Genomic DNA, 24,776 nt, shown 5'->3' on the forward strand with positions numbered 1-24,776 from the left:
CTATATACTGCTCCATCTGCCAGGGTGAACGCGGCAGGCTTTTTATCTAAGCCATTTACTATAACAAATGGCACTAGACAGGGCTGCCCCTTGTCACCGTTGATTTTTGTTCTAATTATGGAAACATTAGCCCAAAAAATCAGAGCCAATCCCCTTATTTCCGGGATTAAGGTTAAAGACACCACTCATGTCATCAGCCTATTCGCGGACGACGTGGCTCTGCTAATTACAAACCCTGAAATTTCCCTTCCTCACCTCATTCAAGACTTAGATACCTTTTCAAAAGTCTCTCTATACAAATTGAATCACCACAAGTCCTTTATCCTAGGCCTTAACATACCTCCGGAGATTAAACATCGCCTTGCTAAGTCATTCCGGTTTCCCTGGGCAGAGGGAGCAGTAACATACTTAGGGATCAAGCTAACACAAAATGCCTCTGACCTATTTAAAGCCAACTTCATACCGTTATTAGCATCTTTAAGATCTGAATGCGAATCTCTGTCTAAACATTGGCTCTCCTGGTCTGGCCGCATAGCAACATTTAAACAATTCCTGCTTCCAAAAATACTATACCTATTAAGATCCTTGATCAGCCCCCTGCATAAATCCTTTTTATCTGACCTCCAGAAATGCATCCATCGCTTTATTTGGAATAGCAAAAAAGCAAGGATCCCTTTCCACACTATGGTCCTCCAGAAAAAGAAGGGAGGTATGGGTCTACCTTGCATGACGTCATATTATAATGCAGCGGTACTAGAAATGTCCAAACACTGGTGGGAACCATCATCCCCGAAACCCTGGGTCAAATTAGAACAAAATCTATTAGATCTTGATCTCAGGAACATAATCTCTGCCACTCTTCTAGGGTATACTAACACTAAAGTAATAAAATATCCTGGGATCCAAGCTACCATCAAAGCCTGGGAACATATGACTAAATTCCCCCCCGACAAAAAGATTCATTTGACACCCAAGTTGAATCTATCAGTCCTCACTCACTTTACTCATAATCTTGACCTCCGACCATGGTATGATGCGGGGATTCACACCCTAAACCAACTATTCGATGGCAACAATATCCAATCTTTTAAGATCCTTTGTAGAGACCATCACCTACCTACTACTCAATTATTTACATACCACAGGATTTACCATATACTCAACTCAAATAATATAAAAATTCCCCAGCTACCCGCCCCCATACTGAATATGCTCAATTACAAGGGCAACTTTAAGGGTGGGATTGCTGTATGGTATGACAAGCTAGTGACAGCCACTACATCTCCGCTAACAAGATATGCTAAAAGCTGGTCCCAGGACCTCAAGACAAGCATATCTACGGACCAAATAATTGCTTCTTGTTGCACCACACTTAAGTATTCCAAATGTAATGCCCACTGGGAAACAATGAGGAAAGTCTTATATAGATGGTACTTTACCCCAAGGAAAGTTGCATCCTTTGACAAAAATACATCCCCTATATGTTGGAAATGTGATGCAGACATAGGTACATACTTCCACATGTTCTGGGAATGCCCCATTGTTGCCAAATTCTGGCAGAAGATTGAAAGTCTACTCAACAGCCTACTAGGGCAACAATTCAGCCTATATCCTCAAATGGCCTTGCTACTACTCGACATAGACAAACTCCAAGTACATACACGACCGCTGGTTTGTCACACCCTACTAGAAGCCCTTCACCTAATAACCTCCAACTGGAAATCCAAGGAAGAATTCTCCCTCCCCCATCTCCTATCCCTAATTAAAAAGAACATGGACATGGAGGTCAGGATTAGAAATAGGATCTCCTCCAACAGCAATTTCTATGTCCTTCCAGGGAATTGGATCTCTTACTGTTCATTATAATTCTACTGTGGGAAAAGCTGAGATTCTAACTTTAACTAGGAAAAAGAGTACTTCTAAGATCAACCATGCATACTCTGTGTAATTAGTTATTGTCTGTTTCTTCAATAATACTAAAAGCCAAGATTGAGCAATGTTGAATAGCATGTCAATATATTGAGCAATTGTGATACATATATATCTGCCTTTTAAACAGCGTACACCTTAAGTGTACTCCCCATAAGGTACATCATAGGAAAGATGGCTGAAAAGCAACTTATACCCTCTTAGTACTTTGCAGGAACTTGAGTCCTTTCTGGAACAAACGCTGTCCTCGGTTCCTCCCCTAGGTCCATCTGATAGGACAGCTTAGGTTATCTCTTCACCTCTACCAGTACTGTCAGCCCCTTTGGAGGTTATGATTGACAGTAACCAGTAGGGTACTAGTTTCCCAAATTTCAAGATCTGACTCAGTACTTAAGACCTCATAGACTAGGTTAGATTAACCATCTATCCTTCCCTGCTACCTTTATAGGAGTAGTGTATATTATTAGTCCTGTCGGCTGACATATTTTGAACTATAAGGAGTTTGTATTTTGACTGTTTTGATTGTATTTCGACTATCTCCAATACTGTCTTTTGTATTTACCTCACAAAACTCAATAAAAATTGTTTATAATGAAAAAAAAAAAAAAGAAAGCCTTTTTAAAGAGAACCTGTACTGAGTAAAAATATTTAAAATAAACACATGTGGTAACTTCAAATGAACATTACATAGTTACCTCGCCATCAGTTCCTCTCAGAAGCCCACCATTTTCTTCTGACAATGATCCCTTCCAGTTCTGACAACATTTTGTCAGAACTGAAATATATCAGTTGCTGTCAGTTATATATCGGTTGCTGTCAGTTATAGCTGAGAGGAAAACTGATGTACCAGGTAATGTCCATGTTTCCCTATGGCTCAAGTGGGCGATGTTACAGTTTAACTGTGTGCTGACCAAAAAGCTGTTATGGGTAATGGCCATTTTCAAAATGGAGGACGGAAAATTCCCTTGATCACAGTGACCAAATAGGACGCGGGACAGGAGAAAGACACTGAGGAGTAGACTACATGGAAGGTAAGTATGACTTGTGTATGCTTATTTTGACTTTTAATTTTCGGCTCAGGTTTTCTTTAAGCTCGCATCCTTCAACAGTATACAGTAACTGTGTTTGAAAGCCATAGTTCAACCTCTCAATTGTCTTGTCTTGATTGTTAGCAAGGTGAATAGAAGACTGTCCTATTACTCACACAACTAGTGTATTTGATGCAGCTTTTCAAGTCTTGCCATTGGAAAAATCAATTATATGACCTTAGATCAAGTCACAAAAAATGATTTTGCAAGGAGTGTGGGAGTTCCCTAGTTAGGCTGCAGCTTTCATTGCTAAGCAAACAGCAACACCCCTACCCCCCCCCCCCTATTAATATATTCACTTTTTGTGGTCATCATCAGCACTTCAGTTCAGCAAATTCTTATTGTTACACTATGTTGTAGATGTGGTGCTGGCCTCAAAGAATTATTCCTCTTTCAGTACAGGTAGAAAATTGGCTGGGTCGGGAAAAACACTGGCTTGTGCCCGTGCCACCTCACTGCCTCCTGAAAGTAGTAATGGCATAGGGGGTTGGGCCACTTTCTCTTTGTATTGTCATCTAAACAGAAAATTGCACAATATTTTGTTGGCACAGTTGTTCATTGTTAATTAACACAAAAGTACTATAATATGTATTTTAAAACCATCCTGTGAGGTTTCTGTGTGCTATTTTTGGATACTTACCTCGGGAAGGGAATGCCTCTTGATCCTAAAGAGGCTTACCATCGTACTCCTCCAACAACTTGATCCATTGCTGAAAACCCGAACCCTGGCCACACTGTGCCTGCGCAGTAGCACTCATCCGCTCAGGCTCTGGTGGAAAAAGTCAAGCCAAGGTCAATGCGCAGTAGCATGGAACTGATCGGGTGTGGCTTTTTCGACCGGAGCCCGAGCGGGTCCATGCTTCTATGTATGTGCAAGCTGTCGACAAGCAATTTTTTTGAGGGCTACCAGCACTGGAACTGGCCAGTGGAGGAGGATGGGGTAAGCCTCTTTAGCATCCAGAGTCTACCCTCCTGAAGTGAGTACCCCATAGGGGCATTTTTTTTACTAACAGGTACCCTATAAAAATGGGAAGTTAAACTAGGGTTGGATTGGGTTCTCCCACTAAGTACATAGAGAACTTTCCTAAAAAATTAAATGACAACATAGCATTTAGGGAAACATTGTTTTTCGCGTGTCTTTATTTTATCATGAAATCAGAGCCGACAAAATGTCATTCCACCACTTGACATGAATAATATGTCCACTTGTTGAAGTAGTCTTTGATCCATTGATGATTCTACGAAATATGGAAACTCCATAATAAAGCAACAGCAATATCTTGGGCACTTTAAACAGTGTAATGAGTTTGGAGATAGACAGTGATGCGACATGAAGATTCAGTTCCACGGAGGCCCATCTTGATACTTCTCAGGTAGTTAATACTTATTTCCAAAGAGCTTAAGTTATCTTTGATTGGTTGCAAATCCTGAGAGAAAAAACAGTATTATGCTGCAGATTCGTTTGAAACATCTGTTCTAACACTACTCCCAAGCGTCCGCATTTCATAGAAAATGATGCCTCTTGGCAATGAAAAAATGGAAAGGTTACAATATCAGTGCATCAGTCCAATTGACTTTTCTAGAAATATTATTGACTACACGGAACCTTGAACCACATGTATTGAAACACCTTTTTTTCTACTCATCTGCACAACAAAATAACTGACTTAGCCAGACGTTTATATAGATCCAGCAAGTGCCAGTCAGAAATGAAATAATGACAGAAGCTGTTACAGAGCTTTACAAAATGAGTGATATGACGGACTCTAGAACTGACTGTATTTGGCCACACTTTACCCCATACACAGGACATGTGAAACTGCACAGCAATCAGTCACACTCTTCAAAGTTCTTGAAAATGGTACATTCCTGAAAATACTCTAAAACGTTCTACTGACACCATAATATGTTCTACAAGAACAGGACCATCGCCTAAGGCCTATCATATCCTATCAAAAAGAGTGACAGCTGCATCATGGGAAATGTACTATTTCCTGACTGGTGAACGTTTTCCACTTATATACAGCAATAGAACTCATACATCACATAAAGCCTGTATTGTCCCTAACTCAAATATAAATACATAGTTGCACTTCTGATTACCTTCTTTGATACAAATCAATAGCTGAAATGTAAGTTATAGGCACAGACCAGTGCTTGCCCAAAGCAGCAGCAAAAGCAACATCTGAGATTTCGTTTTAAGGGTATATAAATTATTTTTGCACTGGAAAAATTGTTGCGGACAGCTTCCTGCATTGGTAATGAGGAGATTTTATATGTATCATAAACATAACTCATCCATAACCAACACTTGGTTTGAAATCCCACCCATGTGAGGTACATGCCATTCACATTTTTTATGGTTTTCTGTTCTTAATTGTTGCTGTTGCAAACTCTTTTTTTTTAATAATCATCATTGCCAGTAATTCATTTTAAAGTGTAAGCACACATCCAAACTGTGCAAATCACTTTTCTTTCAAGTTACCCTGCTACAAGCGAGTAACGCTGCAATTAAAGAGACTCTGAAGCCTCGTTAAAATCATGTTCTCATTTTGAAAACCTCTTAAGCATGTTTGCCCACCCTAAAATGCAGCATCCCCGCGGCTGGAAACTAAATTAATCACCCCTAACACCCCTGGCAAAATCCACAACTTTCTTGGTCGTGGATTGTGCTGCCCGGGAGGCAGAACTTTCAGCTGCAGCTCTGCCTCCATGCGCATCAATCGGCGCGTATTTCTGCCTCTCTCCCGCTCCTCTCAGTGAAAGAAGACTGAGAGGGGCGGGGAGAGGTGGAGATCGCCGCAGATGGACGCGTGTAGAGGCAGAGCCTAAGGCTCTGCCTCTCATGGAAGGAGCCCGGGGATGCGCCGTTTTAGGTTGGGCAAACATGCTTAAGAGGTTTTTAAAATAAAAACATGATTTTAAGGAGGCTTCAGAGTCACTTTAAAGCACACCTGAAGTAAGAGGAATATGGAGACTGACATACAGTAGAGTTACAGTTATCTGGTACTCAACTAACCAGCAGTCTCCACCAACCAGCACAAATCGCCAGCAGTACTCACAGTGGTGAAGGGCAATTTAATTTATTTAATTCCTTTTAAACAATTCTAATTGCCTGGCTGTCCTATTTTTCCTTTGCCTCTAACACTTTTAACCACAGATTCTGAACAAGCATGCAGATCAGGTGTTTCCAATCCAAGTCTTACCCGATTAATCACATGGTTGTTTCAGGTCAGTGATCGAGACACTACTGCAGTCACAGAGATCAGCAGGACAGCCAGACAACTGTTATCGTTTAAAAGGAAATACATATGGCAGCCTGCATATCATCCTCACTTTAAGTTCTCTTTAAGACTGTCTAGCCTGTCCAGGGTTGGTGGACCATTTAATCATCTGCAGAGGGCGCAGTACAGGAATCTATGGGCACAGGGAAAGCCGCTTTCACACTGGATCCATTGCGGTTTGCATCATCAGAAATAGAATCAAATGTCAATGCTGATGAAAAGCCGCATCGTACATTTTCAATGCAATGCAACATGTACAGTGTGGAATACAGTTCATAGACTTATACTTGTACCACACCCCAAACTGTACTTGTCTCCCAGGAACTCACTACAGGCAGTACACTATTCCTTCAGGACTACTGGCACTGCAAAACTACCAGTGTGAAAGGTCCCATTGAAATATAACTGCATTACGTTTCAATGCGATTATGTTGTCTATTGCACAGTGACACAATGGACATTGGGCTTGATTCACTAAACTGTGATAATTCATATCACGGCCGCACTAGCGTTTTGCACGCATTAAAAGGCGCGTAACGGTTTATGCACACAAACACAAATTTTTTGCGTGCGAAGGCATATTTTTGCATGCACGCGTACACAAAAATTAGCGTTTGCACGCGAAAATTCGCATTTGCGCGTGTAAATCATTACATGCGGTATAACGCATGCAAAACGCTAGCACTCCCGTGATATGCGTTATCACTGTTTAGAGAATCAAGCCCATAGTGTGAAACAAGCCTTAAGGTGCCCATATATCAGACGATGTATGAGCAGACTGACCAAGTGAGAAATCTTTCTCTGATCAACTGTGATTAGAGAGAGATCTGTCGGCTTCCCATATACCACAGGCTGATATCTCTCAGGAATCGGACATATGACACCGCATCCGCTGCCCCTCTGTCTGTCCTCCTAACATTAAATGTCCCCCCCCCCGTGCAGTATACTTTACCTGTCTGTGTCTGCCACTAGCTCCAGACTTCATCCACAATCCGCATACAAGCGCCCCCCCATAGCTGCTGGTATATACATGGACGTGTGTGTGACATCAGCCTGGAGCAAGCAGCAGACATGGACAGGTAAAATATACTGCACCGGGAACCGGGGGACACATTTTACATTAGGGGGGAAAGTGGCGAGGGTTTCATCATGATGACCCAACATATTCCAGCATGTCCGATCGATACATGCTACCAATTTCAGGCCGAAAATGGTCACATCGTCGATCGGGCATGCTCTTTGCTACACCGATTTTCATCTGCGTCAATAAAAATTATCAGATTGGATGGTCTATTGGCCACCAAGTTGCCTGACGTATGGCCACCTTTAGTGATAATAAGAGATGATAAATGAGATTCAAATATCCCTTGCAAGCAAACTGTAGGCATCTTGGAATATGGACAATCAAATGCACTCCATGCTGATTTTGATTGGACAACACAATCTGCATAAAATTTGCAAGCAAGTCTGAATTTTTTTTCATACCTCCCTGATCATCCCCAGCAATGTGCCCCCATCTCCATCCCTTTTTATCAGCCTTCCCCTCCTGGAACCTAGATGTCAGGAGATGGTACAAAGCCTAGGCTCACTGGATTAAAAAGCAGACTTTATAACCTCCAGTGGGGTGTTCTTTGGCAATGTGATGAGGACAGTTTTATATGAAGCACCACTTACACTTTAAAGTACACCCGCGGTGAAAATAAATGAATAAAATAAACAATTGTATCCTAAAAAGGACCTTTTAAGATATTCCACAGTTTTATTTTATATTTAAATCTACTTTTCAAGTTTTTACTGTTTTATTGTTTTTGCTCAATGACACATTCATTGAAGTATGCCAGAGCTAAAATCTATGAACCATTGACCCTTTTTATCTCTTCCCTGCTCTCAGAAGCCATTTTCTGCTAGGAAAGTGTTTTATATTTGTTATTTCTTATCAGTGAGGGTCACACTGTAGTCTGACTCAGTCCTGACTCAGACAGGAACTGCCACTTACATACCTGATGTTTAACTCTTTCAGGCAGAGAAAGAAAAAAAAGTTATTTGTGTGTTAGGCACTGTACATACACATGTCTATCTCATCATGTCACCTAGGGTATACTTTAAGGTTGGAAGTAAATTAGCAATCTGAACAAAATCTGATTCAAAGAGCTTTGCTGATGCAGGAGAAGCCTATTACAGGACCCACTATTAAATTTGGCCCTAATAAGGGATAATTATTTCTTGGCACAATGTTTATGCAAGGATACAACCACATGTTCATGTATGGAAATTAATACTGTGTTCTGTTTTACTTTTCTGTAAAATGATTGTCTTCCTTTGCTTTTTGTGTAGTGAAATAGAAAGATAGACAATAAAAAAAAAAATCTTGACTATGTCATAATATCTGCTCATCACAAAAAAAAAATCCTAGTTTTCAGAATGAGCACGGTCCCTTGAATGTGTTGGATTGTTGCTGGTACTACTCTTTGAGGCAAGAAGGCAAACATCAGCACAGTTGTATGTGCTAGGCTTTCCAGAGAGACAGACTCATAGCTAGAAGCATCGGGGCATTCTCTGTAGTCCAAACCACCAAAGTCTCTCTTGTTTTAGCTTGTCTCCCAACAATACATTTAAAGTTCAGTTAAATCTGGTCAATCGTTTACGAAATATTCCTTTGTCCCGTCAATTCTTCTTCAAGAAAACACAGTACTCCACAGGGTGCTATGTTGTGGATTCACATTCCCCAACATTAAGTTTCAAAGCTCCCTGGAGATGTAAGTTTTTGAGGGCTTTAAATTCCATTGGCATTGCATGAGGTCCTGCTTGTGATGTATATCCGTATTTCAGGCTGTCATAGTAATGATACTTGACCGGGTTTTGGTGAAGGTCTCGGGAGAAGGGCCAGAAGCCATACAGGTAGATTCTGTTACAAAATCGTGTAGCCAGTGTGTACATTAGTATCCCAGTAGTAGGTCTTTTTATGTGCACCTTGTTAGTCAGCCAATATCTGTGAAAGAAAAAAAAATATTAATAATGCTAAATTATATGTTCCACCATTTCAAGCTGGAACAACATGATGTCATTAAAACACCAATTATTTGACATCTAAAAAAAGATCTACTTCTCTCTAGTGGATAATAGTAATGTGACATAACACCCTCTTGTACTAGTGCAATTTTGTAATGGAGAGCCATCTCCTGAACACTCTAGATTGAGCTGATAATAATGTCTGCATTACCTCATGGGTGAAAGGCCATGCTAAATATTCTGATCCCATAACATATGCATCATGGTTTAGGAGAAGATCATTTAGTCTGACACAACAGCAGACATGAAGACAGTGCCAGCAAACCCTCATGTGACAAGGACTTAACTGTAACATCTATGGAGAAATTATTTAGAGAAGAACTTCTTCATGCATGAAATACACATTTCCTCTTATATCAATGATTGCAATTCAGTTTCAATTATATTTAAAATACCTTTTTTCCTGCTTTTAATCTCATTAGAAAGACTAAAAAAAACAGCCTATTGTAACAACTTGTTAATCGTCGGCTGCTGACACGCAGGGGGTGTCTGCAGCCGCCTTCCTCCCTGGCTCTCAAGTGTTCTCCGTTCCGTCGGCGTCTAGTACCCCGGGAACGGTCTTGTCTGCGGCTCACAGGGGTCTGTCTCATGCGCGCGCGCGGAGACAGGACCTTTATGCTAACAGAAGGCGCGTCAGCTGACCTGCCGGTCGGATTGGTGGAAATCCGAGGTGGGAGTGGCTGAGAGTCTCCCATTTCCTCATAAGCCTTTGTTTGCCATTCAGTCGGCATCTGCTGTCGTGAATACATGCGTGTTGGTGCTCAGACCTTAGATTAGATCCAGGTGTTGAAACCAAGGACTTCACACCAAGACTAGGATTATTGTACAGTATATTATTGATTACCTGTGTTTGACTCTGGCTATACTCTGACTTTGCTTTAGCTTACTGAATCTGTACTTCTGCCTATCTGCCTAAAAGTTACTGAACCCCTTGCCTGATTACTGTTTACTCTTCTGCCTTCCAAATTCTGTACTGATACTGTCTCTCTGTTGCCGAACTTAGCTTGTCTGACCATTCTACTCACCAGTGGGCCCTCGCCACTGGTGAGGTGTGCTATTTAACCACCAGCCCTCTGGTGTGGTATCACTACTCTTCCTTTAGTGACTAATAGTACCTTGCCAGCTCCTCGGGTAAGGTTTAGTGAAACTACACAGTCACGACTTTTGCTATTACCTTTCCAGCCCCTCTGGAAAGGTCTGCTCTCCTTAGATTGTCACTTAACTAATAGTGCCTTACCAGCTCCTCTGGTAAGGCTGCTTCTATGGAGCCTCCATAGAAGCAGCCGCTCGCTGCGAACGCGCAAGGCGCAGTCCCCCAGTCTCTCCGCATGCAGCAACTTCTACACTAAATGGTAAGCACCTTGCACTTCTGTATCTCATCATAGCACTAGTGTGTTGGTACTAATACTGTATGACTCCCTGGTTGTGTGTTTCTATCCAGTTTCACAGGTCATTGTTTTGCATCCACATTTTTTGCATCTATTTATTGTAAGATTATTTGATGTTTGTTGTCCCTATCTTTGCATTTTATATTTATTCACCCTATGCACTAAGACATGTGTGTGTTTTTTGTATTTTTCTACTGGCATATTGCACATCATATTTTTATATATCAGGATTAAATAGAGTCCTTGTTTTTGCACATTGATTATACAGCACTAGTCACTTTCAATTTGCTGCTACGTTGAATTCCAATTACCTTTGGATTAGGACAGGGGTTTTAATTATTGTTTTTAACTTATTTTTGTGATGTATGGATAAGTCCCTAATAAATATTAATTGATACACTGAGACGGTTTCAAGCATTTTTATAACCTTATTGGCGTTATTGGGCTCCTTTTCTTGTTTTCACTTTATGCATCCGAGAAATTTTCACCTCCCATTCATTAGCCTATAACTTTATCACTACTTATCACAATGAACTGATCTATATCTTGTTTTTTTCCGCCACCAATTAGGCTTTCTTTGGGGGGTACCATTTGCTAAGAGCCACTTTACTGTAAATGCATTTTAACAGGAAGAATAAGAAAAAAACGGAAAAAAATCATTATTTCTCAGTTTTCAGCCATTATAGTTTTAAAATAATACATGCCTCTATAATTAAAACTCACGTATTGTATTTGCCCATATGTCCCGGTTATTACACCGTTAAAATTATGTCCCTATCACAATGTATGGCGACAATATTTTATTTGGAAATAAAGGTGCATTTTTTCCGTTTTGCATCTATCACTATTTCCAAGTTTAAAATAAAAAAAAAATATAGAAATATTTCATCTTCACATTGATATTTAAAAAGTTTAGACCCTTAGGTAAATATTTACATGTTTTTTTTTTTATTGTAATGTTATTTTTTTTTTATTTTTTTATATTAAACATTTTATTTGGGTAGTTTTGGGAGGGTAGGATGTAAACAATAGGTTTATAATGTAAATGTGTGTTGATGTTTATTTTTTTTTAGTTTTAGTTGTAGTATTACTATTACACTATGAGTTTGTTTACATGACGTCACTCTAAGCGTAACATACGCTTAGAGAGACGCATGGGGGACGCAACAGCCAGAAAAAGCGAAGCTTCTGAGAGAAGCTGTCGCTTTTTCTGTGGGGGAGAGGAATCAGTGATCGGGCACCATAGCCCGATTCACTGATTGCCAGGCTAACAAACGCGGACGCGCACATGTTCTCCTGGACATAGCTAGTACGTCCAGGAGGCCAAAGTAGTTAATGTACAGGAAATCTGGACTCTATCACTTAGATCTAGCACTTAAGATGTCCTTCAATGTATGAAACATCCAAGTTCTCTTGGAATGCAGATGCAGGTGTTGAATTTATCAGGACTACTTCCTCCAGTGATAAATTCCACATCTTAACTAGGTTTACTCTATAAAGCCCCTTTCCAAAAAATATAATACATTCTTCTTTCCTCCATATGCAGTTCATGTTCTCTGGTCCTTTGTACATTTCTAGGCATAAGGAACTCACATGTAACATAATTAAATTGCCTCTGTGGCCTCAATTCACTGAGCATTATCAAACGTTTATCAAACACTTTATCAAACGTTTGATAATTTACCTCATGGGTAAAATCTCATTTTGAATTCACTAAGGTGTTATATATTTGTTGAACGTTTTATCGGTAAAACATTCGATAAATATATAACACCTTAGTGAATTTAAAATGAGATTTTACCCATGAGGTAAATTATCAAACGTTTGATAAAGTTTTTGATAAATGTTTGATAATGCTCCGTGAATTGAGGCCTGTGTCACCCTGTATCCAAGCTAAATTAATAAAGTTTGTTCAACCTCTTTTTTTTTAAGTGAGATCTTACCAATGAGTATTATGCAATGTCTTTACTATATGAAGTGGTGCGCACAAGGATTCAGAGTAAAGCTTTACTTATAAAGCTCCACCTCTTACAACTGTAAATGTATTGGTTTGTGCAATAGGTAGGGGTTCTGTGCATGCAATGTCACATATTCCTCTCCCAAAGCAAGGTTCTATGCCTTGTTTATATTAAATGGAATGCAGCAAAGAGATTAAAAGATCTGACTTCTATTCTGCAATTCTGGAAGCTTTAGGAGTACGGTACATTCTCTCTTCTACACTAGATGCACTGATATGAGCAGCGTAATTGTGAGCTGATCAGTGGTGTTACTTATGTGGATCTATTAAACACTTATTAATTATCATTGTACTTTACGTCCCGCTGTTGCATATACAGTATGTAAGATTACAGTATAGCATTCTGCTATTATGGTGTGCACTATAGTCACATGGATCTGTCACCTATGAATTAAGATTACATTATTGTAGGGTAGACAAAAGCAACACAGGAATCTTTTACTTTCTGAAACTATTGAGGCCATTTAGAATTATCAGCAGTAGAAAATTAGCAGCTTGGTACCCTTTTATTACAACCTTCAGAAGCCAGTAACAGTTCAATTGATGCCATGATATGCTGCATTATTAATGCAGACCATTGACAGCCTTATTTAAAAAAGACCAACTTTTTGGGTTGAGAAAGAGGGACACTTCTAAGGCTCCCTGCGCACTGCATACAATTCCGATTTTTAATCAGGTTTTACATCCGATTCCGACTTTTAATCTTTACTGCATGCTGCATTTTTTACTCCGTATTTCTGTTGATAGCATTCAGGGAAAATCGGAATCAGAATCACAATATATATATATATATATATATATATATATATATATATATATACATATATATATATATATATATATATATATATATATATATATATATACAGGATCTTCTCAAAAAATTAGCATATTGTAATAAAGTTCATTATTTTCTGTAATGTACTGATAAACATTAGACTTTCATATATTTTAGATTCATTACACACAACTGAAGTAGTTCAAGCCTTTTATTGTTTTAATATTGATGATTTTGGCATACAGCTCATGAAAACCCAGATTTCCTATTTCAAAAAATTAGCATATTTCATCCGACCAATAAAAGAAAAGTGTTTTTAAAACAAAAAAAGTCAACCTTCAAATAATTATGTTCAGTTATGCACTCAATACTTGGTCAGGAATCCTTTTGCAGAAATGACTGCTTCAACGCGGCGTGGCATGGAGGCAATCAGCCTGTGGCACTGCTCAGGTGTTATGGAGGCCCAGGATGCTTCGATAGTGGCCTTAAGCTCATCCAGGGTGTTGGCTCTTGCGTCTCTCAACTTTCTCTTCACAATATCCCACAGACTCTCTATGGGTTTCAGGTCAGGAGAATTGGCAGGCCAATTGAGCACAGTAATACCATGGTCAGTAAACCATTTACCAGTGGTTTTGCCACTGTGAGCAGGTGCCAGGTGGTGCTGAAAAATGAAATCTTCATCTCCATAAAACTTTTCATCAGATGGAAGCATGAAGTGCTCCAAAATCCCCTGATAGCTAGCTGCATTGACCCTGTCCTTGATAAAACACAGTGGACCAACACCAGCAGCTGACATGGCACCCCAGACCATCACTGACTGTGGGTACTTGACACTGGACTTCAGGCATTTTGGCATTTCCCTCTCCCCAGTCTTCCTCCAGACTCTGGCACCTTGATTTCCAAAAGACATGTAAAAGTTGCTTTCATCCGAAAAAAGTACTTTGGACCACTGAGCAACAGTCTAGTGCTGCTTCTCTGTAGCCCAGGTCAGGCGCTTCTGCCGCTGTTTCTGGTTCAAAAGTGGGTTCATGCTTCCATCTGCTGAAAAGCTTTATGGAGATGAAGATTTCATTTTTCAGCACGACCTGGCACCTGCTCACAGTGCCAAAACCACTGGTAAATGGTTTACTGACCATGGTATTACTGTGCTCAATTGGCCTGCCAACTCTCCTGACCTGTACCCCATAGAGAATCTGTGGGATATTGTGAAGAGAAAGTTGATAGACGCAAGACCCAACACTCTGGATGAGCTTAAGGCCGCTATCGAAGCATCCAGGGCCTCCATAACACCTGAGTAGTGCCACAGGCTGATTGCCTCCATGCCACGCCGCATTGAAGCAGTCATTCCTGCAAAAGGATTCCCGACCAAGTATTGAGTGCATAACTGAACATAATTATTTGAAGGTTGACTTTAAAAAAAAAAAAAACACTTCTTTTGTTGGTCGGATGAAATATGCTAATTTTTTGAAATAGGAAATCTGGGTTTTCATGAGCTGTATGCCAAAATCATCAATATTGAAACAATAAAAGGCTTGAACTACTTCAGTTGTGTGTATTTGAATCTAAAATATATGAAAGTCTAATATATATATATATATATATATATATATATATATATATATATATATATATATATATATATATATATTGTATGAATCCATATGAATTTTTGCAGATTCTAGTAGACTTTAACAAATTTAATTATAGATGTCTGGAATGATCTTCAGCAAATACAATTACTGAAAAACACAAAGCTTTCAAAAAGTAATCAATTAAATAATTTAGATATTGAACATAAAGTTTTCTTATTAATTAAATAATACTATTCTATTCATTAAATAATACAGGGGTATTTAGCTCCAAAACAATACCTTTCAAAAAAGAGGAACTGTAGGAAGTTGCAAAAATAAGTGGATTTCTGCTTGACCAGATGATCATTTCTCGCTGTCATGTTACTTGTAAGACACGCTTTTCTTAACGGAAACACTGTGGCCCATATGCAATTCACTTTTTCACCTGAGTTTTCTCCTACATGACATTTTCAAAGTTTTCAATAAAATGCCTTTTAAATCTACAGCAAACGTGAAAATGCTCAAAATAATTATAATAGTACCTTTTCACCTACTTGTTGGTACTTTTTTCATTTGCAAAGTGCTGGAAAGTTTTTCAAAAGAAGTTGAAAAATTATCTCACAGGACAAAACTCAGGAGAAAAGGCTTCCTATATTGATATATTGCAGTATATTATGTAGCTTTGTCTTTCCAGTTATGTTTCATTTAGGCTGTGATGTCATGTAGCCTTCTCCTCCCAGTGCACTATGGGAGAATAGGTGTTGTTTCTACTTAGTTTGGAACATACTGTAAACAAATATTCTGCAGTAATGCACCTTGCCAGAAGTAAAAATGCCGCCACCTGTGGGACACTTAAAATAGGGAAGTAGAAAGATTTTACAATGGCCAAAAACTGACTCAATAATTCATAAAGTATTATTGTAAAGTGTAAGCAATTCATTACGTTTTTTTCATTAAGTCAGTAAAGTTCCTCTATGAGGAAGATCATTAAGTTAACTTAAGAAAGTGAAAGTGTGTAATAGGATGAGGCTAAGCGGTAGCTGCAAACTCAATCCACATTGCAGTCACTGAAGGGGCTAAAGAGATGAGAGCTGCTCAAATGCTGTTTCTCCCTTTAATCGGCTAATCTGTTCAATTGACAGGCAAACACTGACTTAATAATTGAAAATTAATATAAAAATTAATATATAAAAAAAACACGCAATTTTAAAGTGATCCGTAAGTCTCCCAAAAAAAATTAGTTTTACTCACTTGGGGCTTCCCTCAGCCCCCTGCAGCCGATCGGTGCCCTCGCCGTGTCTCTGCGATCCTCCCGTCCCTATGCTGCTATTGCAGCAAGGAGGCCGCAATAGCAGCATAGGGGGTGATATTGTGGCTGGGAACGCAAATAATCACTCGCATTCCAAGCCTGTCGGGTCCTGACGGCGAAACCGGAAGTGGTCGCCGGCGAGGACGGGAGGATCGCAGAGACACGGCGAGGGCACCGATCGGCTGCAGGGGCTGAGGGAAGCCCCAGGCGAGTAAAACTCATATTTTTGGGGAAACTTAAGTGCCTCTTTAATCATTTTGTTACATTCAGTAAAGTTTTAAAGATTTTCTTCTTATAATACATTGTTTCCTGACTGCCATGCTGATCCTCTCTATGTAATACCTTCTGAGCTACTGATATAGACAGAAGGATGCAAATAAGGTTTTTGGACTCCATGGAACAATGTCCCAGATCTGTCACGCAGAGTTTACTCCAGCCAAAATACCATGGTAGGCAGGAAGTACTATGTTTAAAAAGGAGGGGGAGGAGAATGCCATCAATGCTAATTTTTCTCTTAGTGCAGATTTGCTACAATCAGTATCAGAATCACTTTATTCACCGAAAGACCAACTGGGTTGTGCTTGGAATTGGTTTTAGCACACAGAAGCTTGAAAGTGGGTGGTAATACAGTATACATTAAAACAGTATGATAAAATACAGTATACAATAGCAGCACATCAAAGCAGCACATCAAAAACAAAGACGGTGTATCAGTATTAGATTGTCAATGACACTGACCAGGGAATAGCAGCAGCAGCCACAGCCTAAGGGGAGTAAGGAGGGGGAATGACTGCAGGAGGGCCTGGGGTATGGGGGAGAGTTCAAGAGTTTGACATCGATATTCACCTCTAGTGGCTTACATAGTGCATGGATCATAAGGAAACCACCCACATTTCTGTATTGTTATGGAAAACAGAGCTCTGTAGAACCCTTTCTCCACCACATATCTTGATCAACCTTTGCACCAATGTCATCTGCGGTAAGCCAGGAGTTGGGTCAATGTAAGATTTTGTCCAGCCCTGGGGATCTTCTTGAACTCTATGGACTATTTAGACCTAGATGACCACATGTTTCAGATATAGCTTCATTAAATTTGTCTGAGAAAGAAATGTATTTTTATATGGTCATATAAATCCTGCTTTTTTACTAAGCACCCCATGCCCCAGCTAGTCGATGTAAAGCCCACAGAAAACCATGAAAAGTCAGCACCCTCAGAGCTACTAGGTTCTCAGTTTCTGAAGGTTCTTAAAGCTGTGTGTTTTTAACACCATGTCCAGTGTTCTAAAGTTTTGCCTTTGGAAACTCAGTGGCTTAAAGTGGATAGTCACGTAGTCAGGTGTGTTTTTCTCCCAATAACAGCATGAGAAATGTTTTGTTGCCCTGAAATGTCCAGAAGTCACCATTACCTGACTAATGGCAACCTTTTTTTTAATGTATTCCTACCCTGCACTGATGCTTCCATTGGATGTAAAGAAGTAAATAGGTCACCACATTTTAACACTGATGTATTTTGAATAACACTTGGAAATATTTTTTATTTATATGTCGAGAAATTTTAATGCACTGCAAATAAAAAGTTATTAAGTAATTGAGCAACCAACAAGCACTTAAAGGGACCCTGAGCAGTGGGGAAAAAAACTAAATCTGGACTTACCTAGGGCTTCCTCCAGCCTCCTGTAGCCCGCAAGGTCTCCCGGTGTCCTCTTGGTCCCTTCCGTGGTCCCGCTGGCAGCTCCAGTAATCCGGCAATTTTGGCTAAAGTCAAGCATGTGTGCCATCACACTGGTCACTTGTAAAAGTCCTGGGCATTCGCGGATCGGTCTTTAGAGAACCGCACATGCGCAGGACTATTGCAGCGACCGGCGTAATGGTGCATAGGCAACTTCAGATAAAGTTACCGAATAACCAGGGCCGCCAGCATGACCACGGAAGGGACCAAGAGGACGCCGGGGTACCTCAGGGGTCCCTTTAAGTTGAGAATTGCAATAGAGAAAATAATTCTGGACAATCAATTATTTTAAAACATTAATACAGTGCTGTCTCCATCATGAGCATTCAGAGCAGACAGTTCTGTATCAAAGGCACAATGCAGTGACATATAAAAGGATTTAGTAAATAATTCTAGATACCCTCTTTTACATTAATTATCTTGGTTTCAGCAGCATCACAAACACTTTTTATATCTATATATTGCTGTATTTTGGTATGTAGCCCTGCCTTTCAGTGATGTCATGGCCTAGGCTGTTTAGCTATGTGGAATACTCCTACCAGAGCATTCTGGGAGACAGGGTATTATTTATACTTTCTTCTAAACAAGGAGTAAGCAAATATTCCTTAGTGTGGTACCTGACCACAATAAACATCTTACCAACTGTGATAAATTTAAGAATAGAAATCAGGGTGAGGAATGGGTAAGCAAAGATTTCACAATGACAAAACACTGAGTAAATTATTACCGGTATTACATTATTTTTAGCACAGTTTCTCTTTAATCTGAAATAAGAACGGTTCAGCAGGTGTTCTGGGTCGTAAATTAGTATTACAATATCATTGTTGGATTTAAAGTATTATTTTGCTTCAATCAAGAAAATAACACTGCTTCCCAGATCATCCCTATAAAGTGTATAACGTAGACATGCCTGTTTCTGCTCTTTACGTGTACATGTTAGGCACTGAAGTGCTTTACCTGGCCTTCCTTGCCAGAGGTGGTGAGTGAGACTGATTAGTGTATAGAAATATATAAAAGTCCCACAGTTGGATGCTTTCTTTCCCTGTATAATGAACTTGAAGTAAACCTAGAAACACTGAAAACAATGTGTACAATTTCTTGCTTTTTTGGAAACTTCTGGAAAAACAGTGAACTAATGGTACGTTCAGATTGAAGTCCGGTACAGAAAACCGTAGTCTGTTGCCATAATATTCAGCAAGTTTATTCTACGCTGTACATAGCTATAGCTGGTACAAACTGAAACTAAAACATAATATTCAACATTCAACAGTTTTAAAAATGTCTGGTATAAAAAAAGCTCTGGTTTAACGCCTGCTGGTCTCCAACTTGCCTCTTAGCAGCAAATACACCCAGTTTTATATAGGGAAAATGTAAAAAGGTCTAAGTAAAATCAGTGGACATCATACTGGTCACATGCTGGCTAGGCTTCCTCTATCGCTTTTAGAACAGTCTGCATGATGTTGTTTTAGTTTTATGGTGTCGTTTTTGTTTGATTTAGAGGAAAACTGCATTTAAAGAAGTCAGGAAGAAAACAATCATATATGGTCTAAAGAGAACATTCTAACAGACTAATTTCCTTTAGGGTGATTAGTATTGTATGGATATTTGGGCAGTGCACTCTGAACCTTCTTTTGTATGTATGTTTTTGGTGTAATGTAACTCAATTGGTGGTGCAGCAAGCCAGCATTACTGATTGAGGGATAGACAGGAGTTTTATTTTTAATCGCAATAATATACCTATATATTGCTGTATATTGGTAAGGAACCCGCCCTCCCAGTAATGCTTAGTCTAGGCTATGATGTCACAGCAATCTGCCCAAGAGGATGCTGAGAGGCAAGTTGTTGTTTCTAAACATTTATTAACAAACCACACAGTAATACACCTTGCCAGTAGTAAAGATGTCACCACCTGTGATAAATTTAAGAATGTAAATCACAGCGAGAAAGGATTTTAATAATGGGCAAACATGACTAAATAATGTGTAAAGTAATACTGTAAAAAATAAACAATTTTATTCCTTAAAGGACTTACGAGCCGAGTCATAGAAAAAAAGTTAATTACCTTAGGTGAATATCAGACCTCAGGGCAGACGATCACTGGCCCCCTTGCTGTTTACAGATGCGCCATTAGCATAATCCACTTATCATTAGCAGCCCCGACCCGGCCCAGGGTCGCCTTAGCTCACACTGCTAAGAATCGCCGCTTTAAAAGTCCTCTGCCAGTGCCTGCGCAGTTCGCATACCCAGTACTGCGGCTGCGCAGGCTTTCAGCCCTGGGAGCGGCACATCGTAGCTCCGTATACACTGTACTAGGTCATGTGGGCGTCATCACATGACCGCCCACATGACTGACTGCCCTTCACTAGCCGCGCCCCCTCAGTCAGCACAGAATATCAGCGCTAAGCGAGGGAGGACGTTACCTAGCTAAAGGATTTGTTTACTGCAGATTTGCATAAAATAACTTACTCTGCTGCACAAATCCTGTAGCTAGGTAACGTCCTCCCTCGCTCAGCGCTGATATTCTGTGCTGACTGAGGGGGCGCGGCTAGTGAAGGGCAGTCAGTCATGTGGGCGGTCATGTGATGACGCCCACATGACCTAGTACAGTGTATACGGAGCTACGATGTGCCGCTCCCAGGGCTGAAAGCCTGCGCAGCCGCAGAACTGGGTATGCGAACTGCGCAGGCACTGGCAGAGGAATTTTAAAACGGCGATTCTTAGCAGTGTGAGCTAAGGCGACCCTGGGCCGGGTCGGGGCCGCTAATGATAAGTGGATTATGCTAATGGGGCATCTGTAAACAGCAAGGGGGCCAGTGATCGTCTGCCCTGAGGTCTGATATTCACCTAAGGTAATTAACTTTTTTTCTATGACTCGGCTCGTAAGTCCTTTAAGTTGAATTCAGTTACTTTTGTCACTGTAGTTGCCAATTCTGTATTGATTCTGTATTTTACCAGTTCTGTAGTTTGTATTTTGGTGTATACCAGCGTCTGTATTATTATGTACCCCATGTTTGTTTCTTATTGGCGCTTTATAAATCAATAATAATGATTCAGGAAAGTTTTTCTTCAAGCGCAAAGATAGAGAATATTTACTTTACATACTAAGAATGATACATTTTGGGAGAGGCTGCAAAACTCCTAAACACACCTTCTAAAAACTATTTCTATTTTTATGTATGCAGTGCCTTTAATGCCTAATGAAACCACACCAGGAAAAAACACAATCATAACCCTTCATTAAGAAATAAAACAAAAATGTAGGCACATAGGATTGGATGGATACCCACGGCGACCCAATACGACTAGCTCTAGCTATTGTTTTTACATGATTAAAATCATGTAAAAATAATAAATGCCCCTCTTATTTCCCAAAAGTCTAATATGACAGTTTTTAAATACAGATGAACCTTGCACTGCTACAATTCATCTATATTTGACAAGTTGTCATATTAAAGTTCTGAAGCCTCTCTGGCCAGTCCTACCACATGTTATATGGTACCATAGTATTGGCTCAAAGAGTATTGTTCATTTGGACACAAAGACATTAAAGAGACACTAAAGCAAAAAAAAATAATTATGATATAATGATGTGTATGTATAGTACAGTTAAGAAATAAAACATTAGGAGCAGACACATACAGTAAGTCTAATATTGTTTACAGTACAGGAAGAGTTAAGAAACTCCAGTTATCTATTCAAAAAAGCCATTGAGCTTCATGACTTTCAAAGTCACAGAGAGTTCTGTCTTCTGAAGCTTATTATCTCAAGTGTCTGCAGAAAAAAAAACAATACAGTGACAGAGAACAGTTCAAAAGTTCACTAGCCTGCTCTGTAAAATCATTTAGAATGCTGAGTAGTGTGTAAACTGCAAATATTAGAGAATGATGCAATGTTATAAAAAAAAAAAAAAAACAATATAACTGAAAATAAAACTATGAGAATATTTTCGTTGCAACTAATGTTCTGGTAATTATCCGTACTACACAACCAATCCATTATATCATCATTTTTTTTTCGCTTCAGTGTCTCTTTAAATGCACATTGCAATCTCAAACCCTGGCTTTGCAAAAAGAGGTATGTTACGGTAATCCATCAAGTTCCAGAACTGCGTTAGTAAAGAGATTGATTGTAGGAGTTCCAACCCAGGAACAGGAATGAAAGATTTCCATCCAGAAAATCAATTCAAGTTTACAATAGTAAAACTCCGGGAGGAATGTCTGCCAGAGGTATACCCCCTTATGCTGTCCTCCAGGGGAGACTAGTGACAGAAATCCTCCTGCAAATATACAGTATACCTCTAGTGCTTTATGGAAATACAAGTCCACCGGTGATATGCCCTTATTGCAGTTTGCCAGATGGAGTATGTGGCATTCCAGGGTATATCAAAGACCAGTCACTAGTACGGGATACCAAAAACACAAATTAGCCTTCCTATTGGGGTGTTCCAAATTGGTTGCATAATCCATGTGTCAGTTGGATACAGTCCAGGCAAATTGAGGTATGCAGAGCACAGAGCAAGGTTCAGATAAATCTTCAACAATGTCCCGGACCTAGAGTGGTAATGGCAAAGTCCCTAGACATCATGTTGCTAAGCAATTATTGCATAGTGCATGGTTCCACGAATATTCATCTGGTCTCATCAATCATCATTTTTTATAATGATTTCTTTCCCCTTATAATTGTGTTTCTAAAGTTTAATTGTGTTGGGCCTCAGGCCCTGGGGGAAATACATATTGTAAGGCAGGGAACACACTTGACTGTTTTCGTGCGCGTTTTCTGCACAGAAAAACTGAGAACTCATGTTAATCAATGTGCTAGTGCACACTTACTGTGTTGTTCGCACGCAGAAAAAAAAATGACATTCTGCATGATGACTCTGCACATTTTGGCAGTTTCCTCTATCATTTACATCAGCTGCTGTGAAAAAACGCGCGCGTTTTCCTGCATGGAAACACACTTGGTGTGCAGAAAAAGTATGCAGAAAAACGCACGCGGAAAACTAAAAAGTCAAGTGTGTTCCCTGCCTAAGTGGTGACCAACCTCTTGTTTTGAATTATGATAAATTGTAATTCATAATTTTCTGAAAAATCATAATTCATTTTGTCGTAATTCGTAATGTTGCATCGTCATTTTGTATTGTATCTAAATTTTGTGCGTAATTTCGTGTTACTTACAATTTCCCATCATTTTTCAGAATGACGCAAAAATTTACCATATTTTTTCATCATTATGTGAAAATTGGTCGTAATTATGTGAAATTATGCATAATTATGAATTAGCTATCAAAAAATTATAGTAATTACGAAACATTGTAACTACATCGTTGTAATTACATTTCGCTTAATTTTTCACAATTTTTCTATTATGACTGTAATTGTAATTACATAAATTACGCAAAAATGTCATGTAATTGTAATTAGCACATTATGATGTTTATTAGTTTACTGTGTTTATGAAAAAGTTGTTGCAATTTGTAGCTTAGAAATCTAGAGTTGCAAATCCTTAACTTGCTTGTCTCGTTTCATGTTTCATTTGCAATAAAACTGCAAAACGCAAAAATCCAAATGAAAACCAGCACCTCATCGATCATCTCTATTGCCAATATGTTTACAAATGTCGCTGCATCATTCTCTTGCTTTGTTCTGTGTTATTTTCCCATTTTAATGAGATTAAAATGTTCTCTCTGCGTATGCCTGTATATGTTGCCGGTACTTCAGGCATGTAATGAGTTAAGGTCATAGTGGCATACTTCAGAATTCTTAAATAAAAATGCTTTCATCCGTTTCCCTTTTCTTTGATTTTTCCCTCCTGGTCACCATAGAGACACAAAATAAGCCTTTCATCTGCTAAAAAGCTAGTCACTGGCTGGAACAATTAATTAATTTTGCATAATCAAATGAAGGTGTTAAAATCTATAGGCAAGGATTCTGTGATTTTTTTTTTCATTAGTATCTAAATGACTGTAAAATTCATCCTTCTGATGCCTTTCAGAAGGAAAAAGGACACAAGAAAATAGTTGCTTAAAGTGAATGGGAACCGCATTTAAAAAAAGGAGATAGATACTTACCCAAGGAGAGGAAAGGCTCTGGGTACTATAGAGCCTTCCGGCTCCTCTCCTGGTCCCTTCGTTTCAATGCTGGCTCGCCCGGTAGCAGTATTTGACTAAATTAGTCAAATACTGCTTTACCCTGCCGAAGGAGGCTCCAGAAGTCTTCAGGGAGCCCGAGTGCTCCTGAAGAAGGCGGCCCTGTACTGCGCCTGCGCAAGCACGCTCTCTTGCACGCTCACACCTGTGCAGTATGGAGCAGCACGTCTTTGGGAGGACACGGCTCCTGAAGACTTCCAAATACCCTTTCAGGGGGGGGGGGAGAGCCAACACAGGATAGAGAGTACCGAGAGAGTAGACGGAAGGCTTTATACAACCCAGAGCCTTCCCTCTCCTTAGGTAAGTATTTGCTTCATTTTTTTTTAAATGCGGTTCCCATTCACTTTAAGTGGTACACAGTCCTTACTCTGTGTGTTAAGGATTTGAATAATTTAAAGGATGACTAAAGTGAGAGGAATATGGAGGCAGCCATATGTATTTCCTTTTGAACAATACCAGTTGCCTGGCA

At 39.5% G+C, this 24,776-nt stretch overlaps 1 protein-coding gene across 3 annotated transcripts in view; it reads right to left on the minus strand.

Moving 5' to 3' along the window:
- Window positions 1-4,145: 4,145 nt before the first annotated feature.
- Window positions 4,146-24,776, minus strand: part of ST8SIA2 (ST8 alpha-N-acetyl-neuraminide alpha-2,8-sialyltransferase 2) — a 359,528-nt gene continuing 338,897 nt past the window's right edge. For 2 of the 3 annotated variants that reach the window (XM_068275151.1, XM_068275152.1), the window contains one exon: window positions 4,146-9,290. In XM_068275151.1, the coding sequence (XP_068131252.1) occupies window positions 9,005-9,290 (286 nt within the window). In that variant the 3' untranslated portion in view covers window positions 4,146-9,004. The remainder of the gene's footprint in view (window positions 9,291-24,776) is intronic. The other variant, XR_011030249.1, reaches the window with a different exon arrangement.

This window comes from Hyperolius riggenbachi, chromosome 3 (assembly GCF_040937935.1).
Source record: "Hyperolius riggenbachi isolate aHypRig1 chromosome 3, aHypRig1.pri, whole genome shotgun sequence".
Taxonomy (NCBI): domain Eukaryota; kingdom Metazoa; phylum Chordata; class Amphibia; order Anura; family Hyperoliidae; genus Hyperolius; species Hyperolius riggenbachi.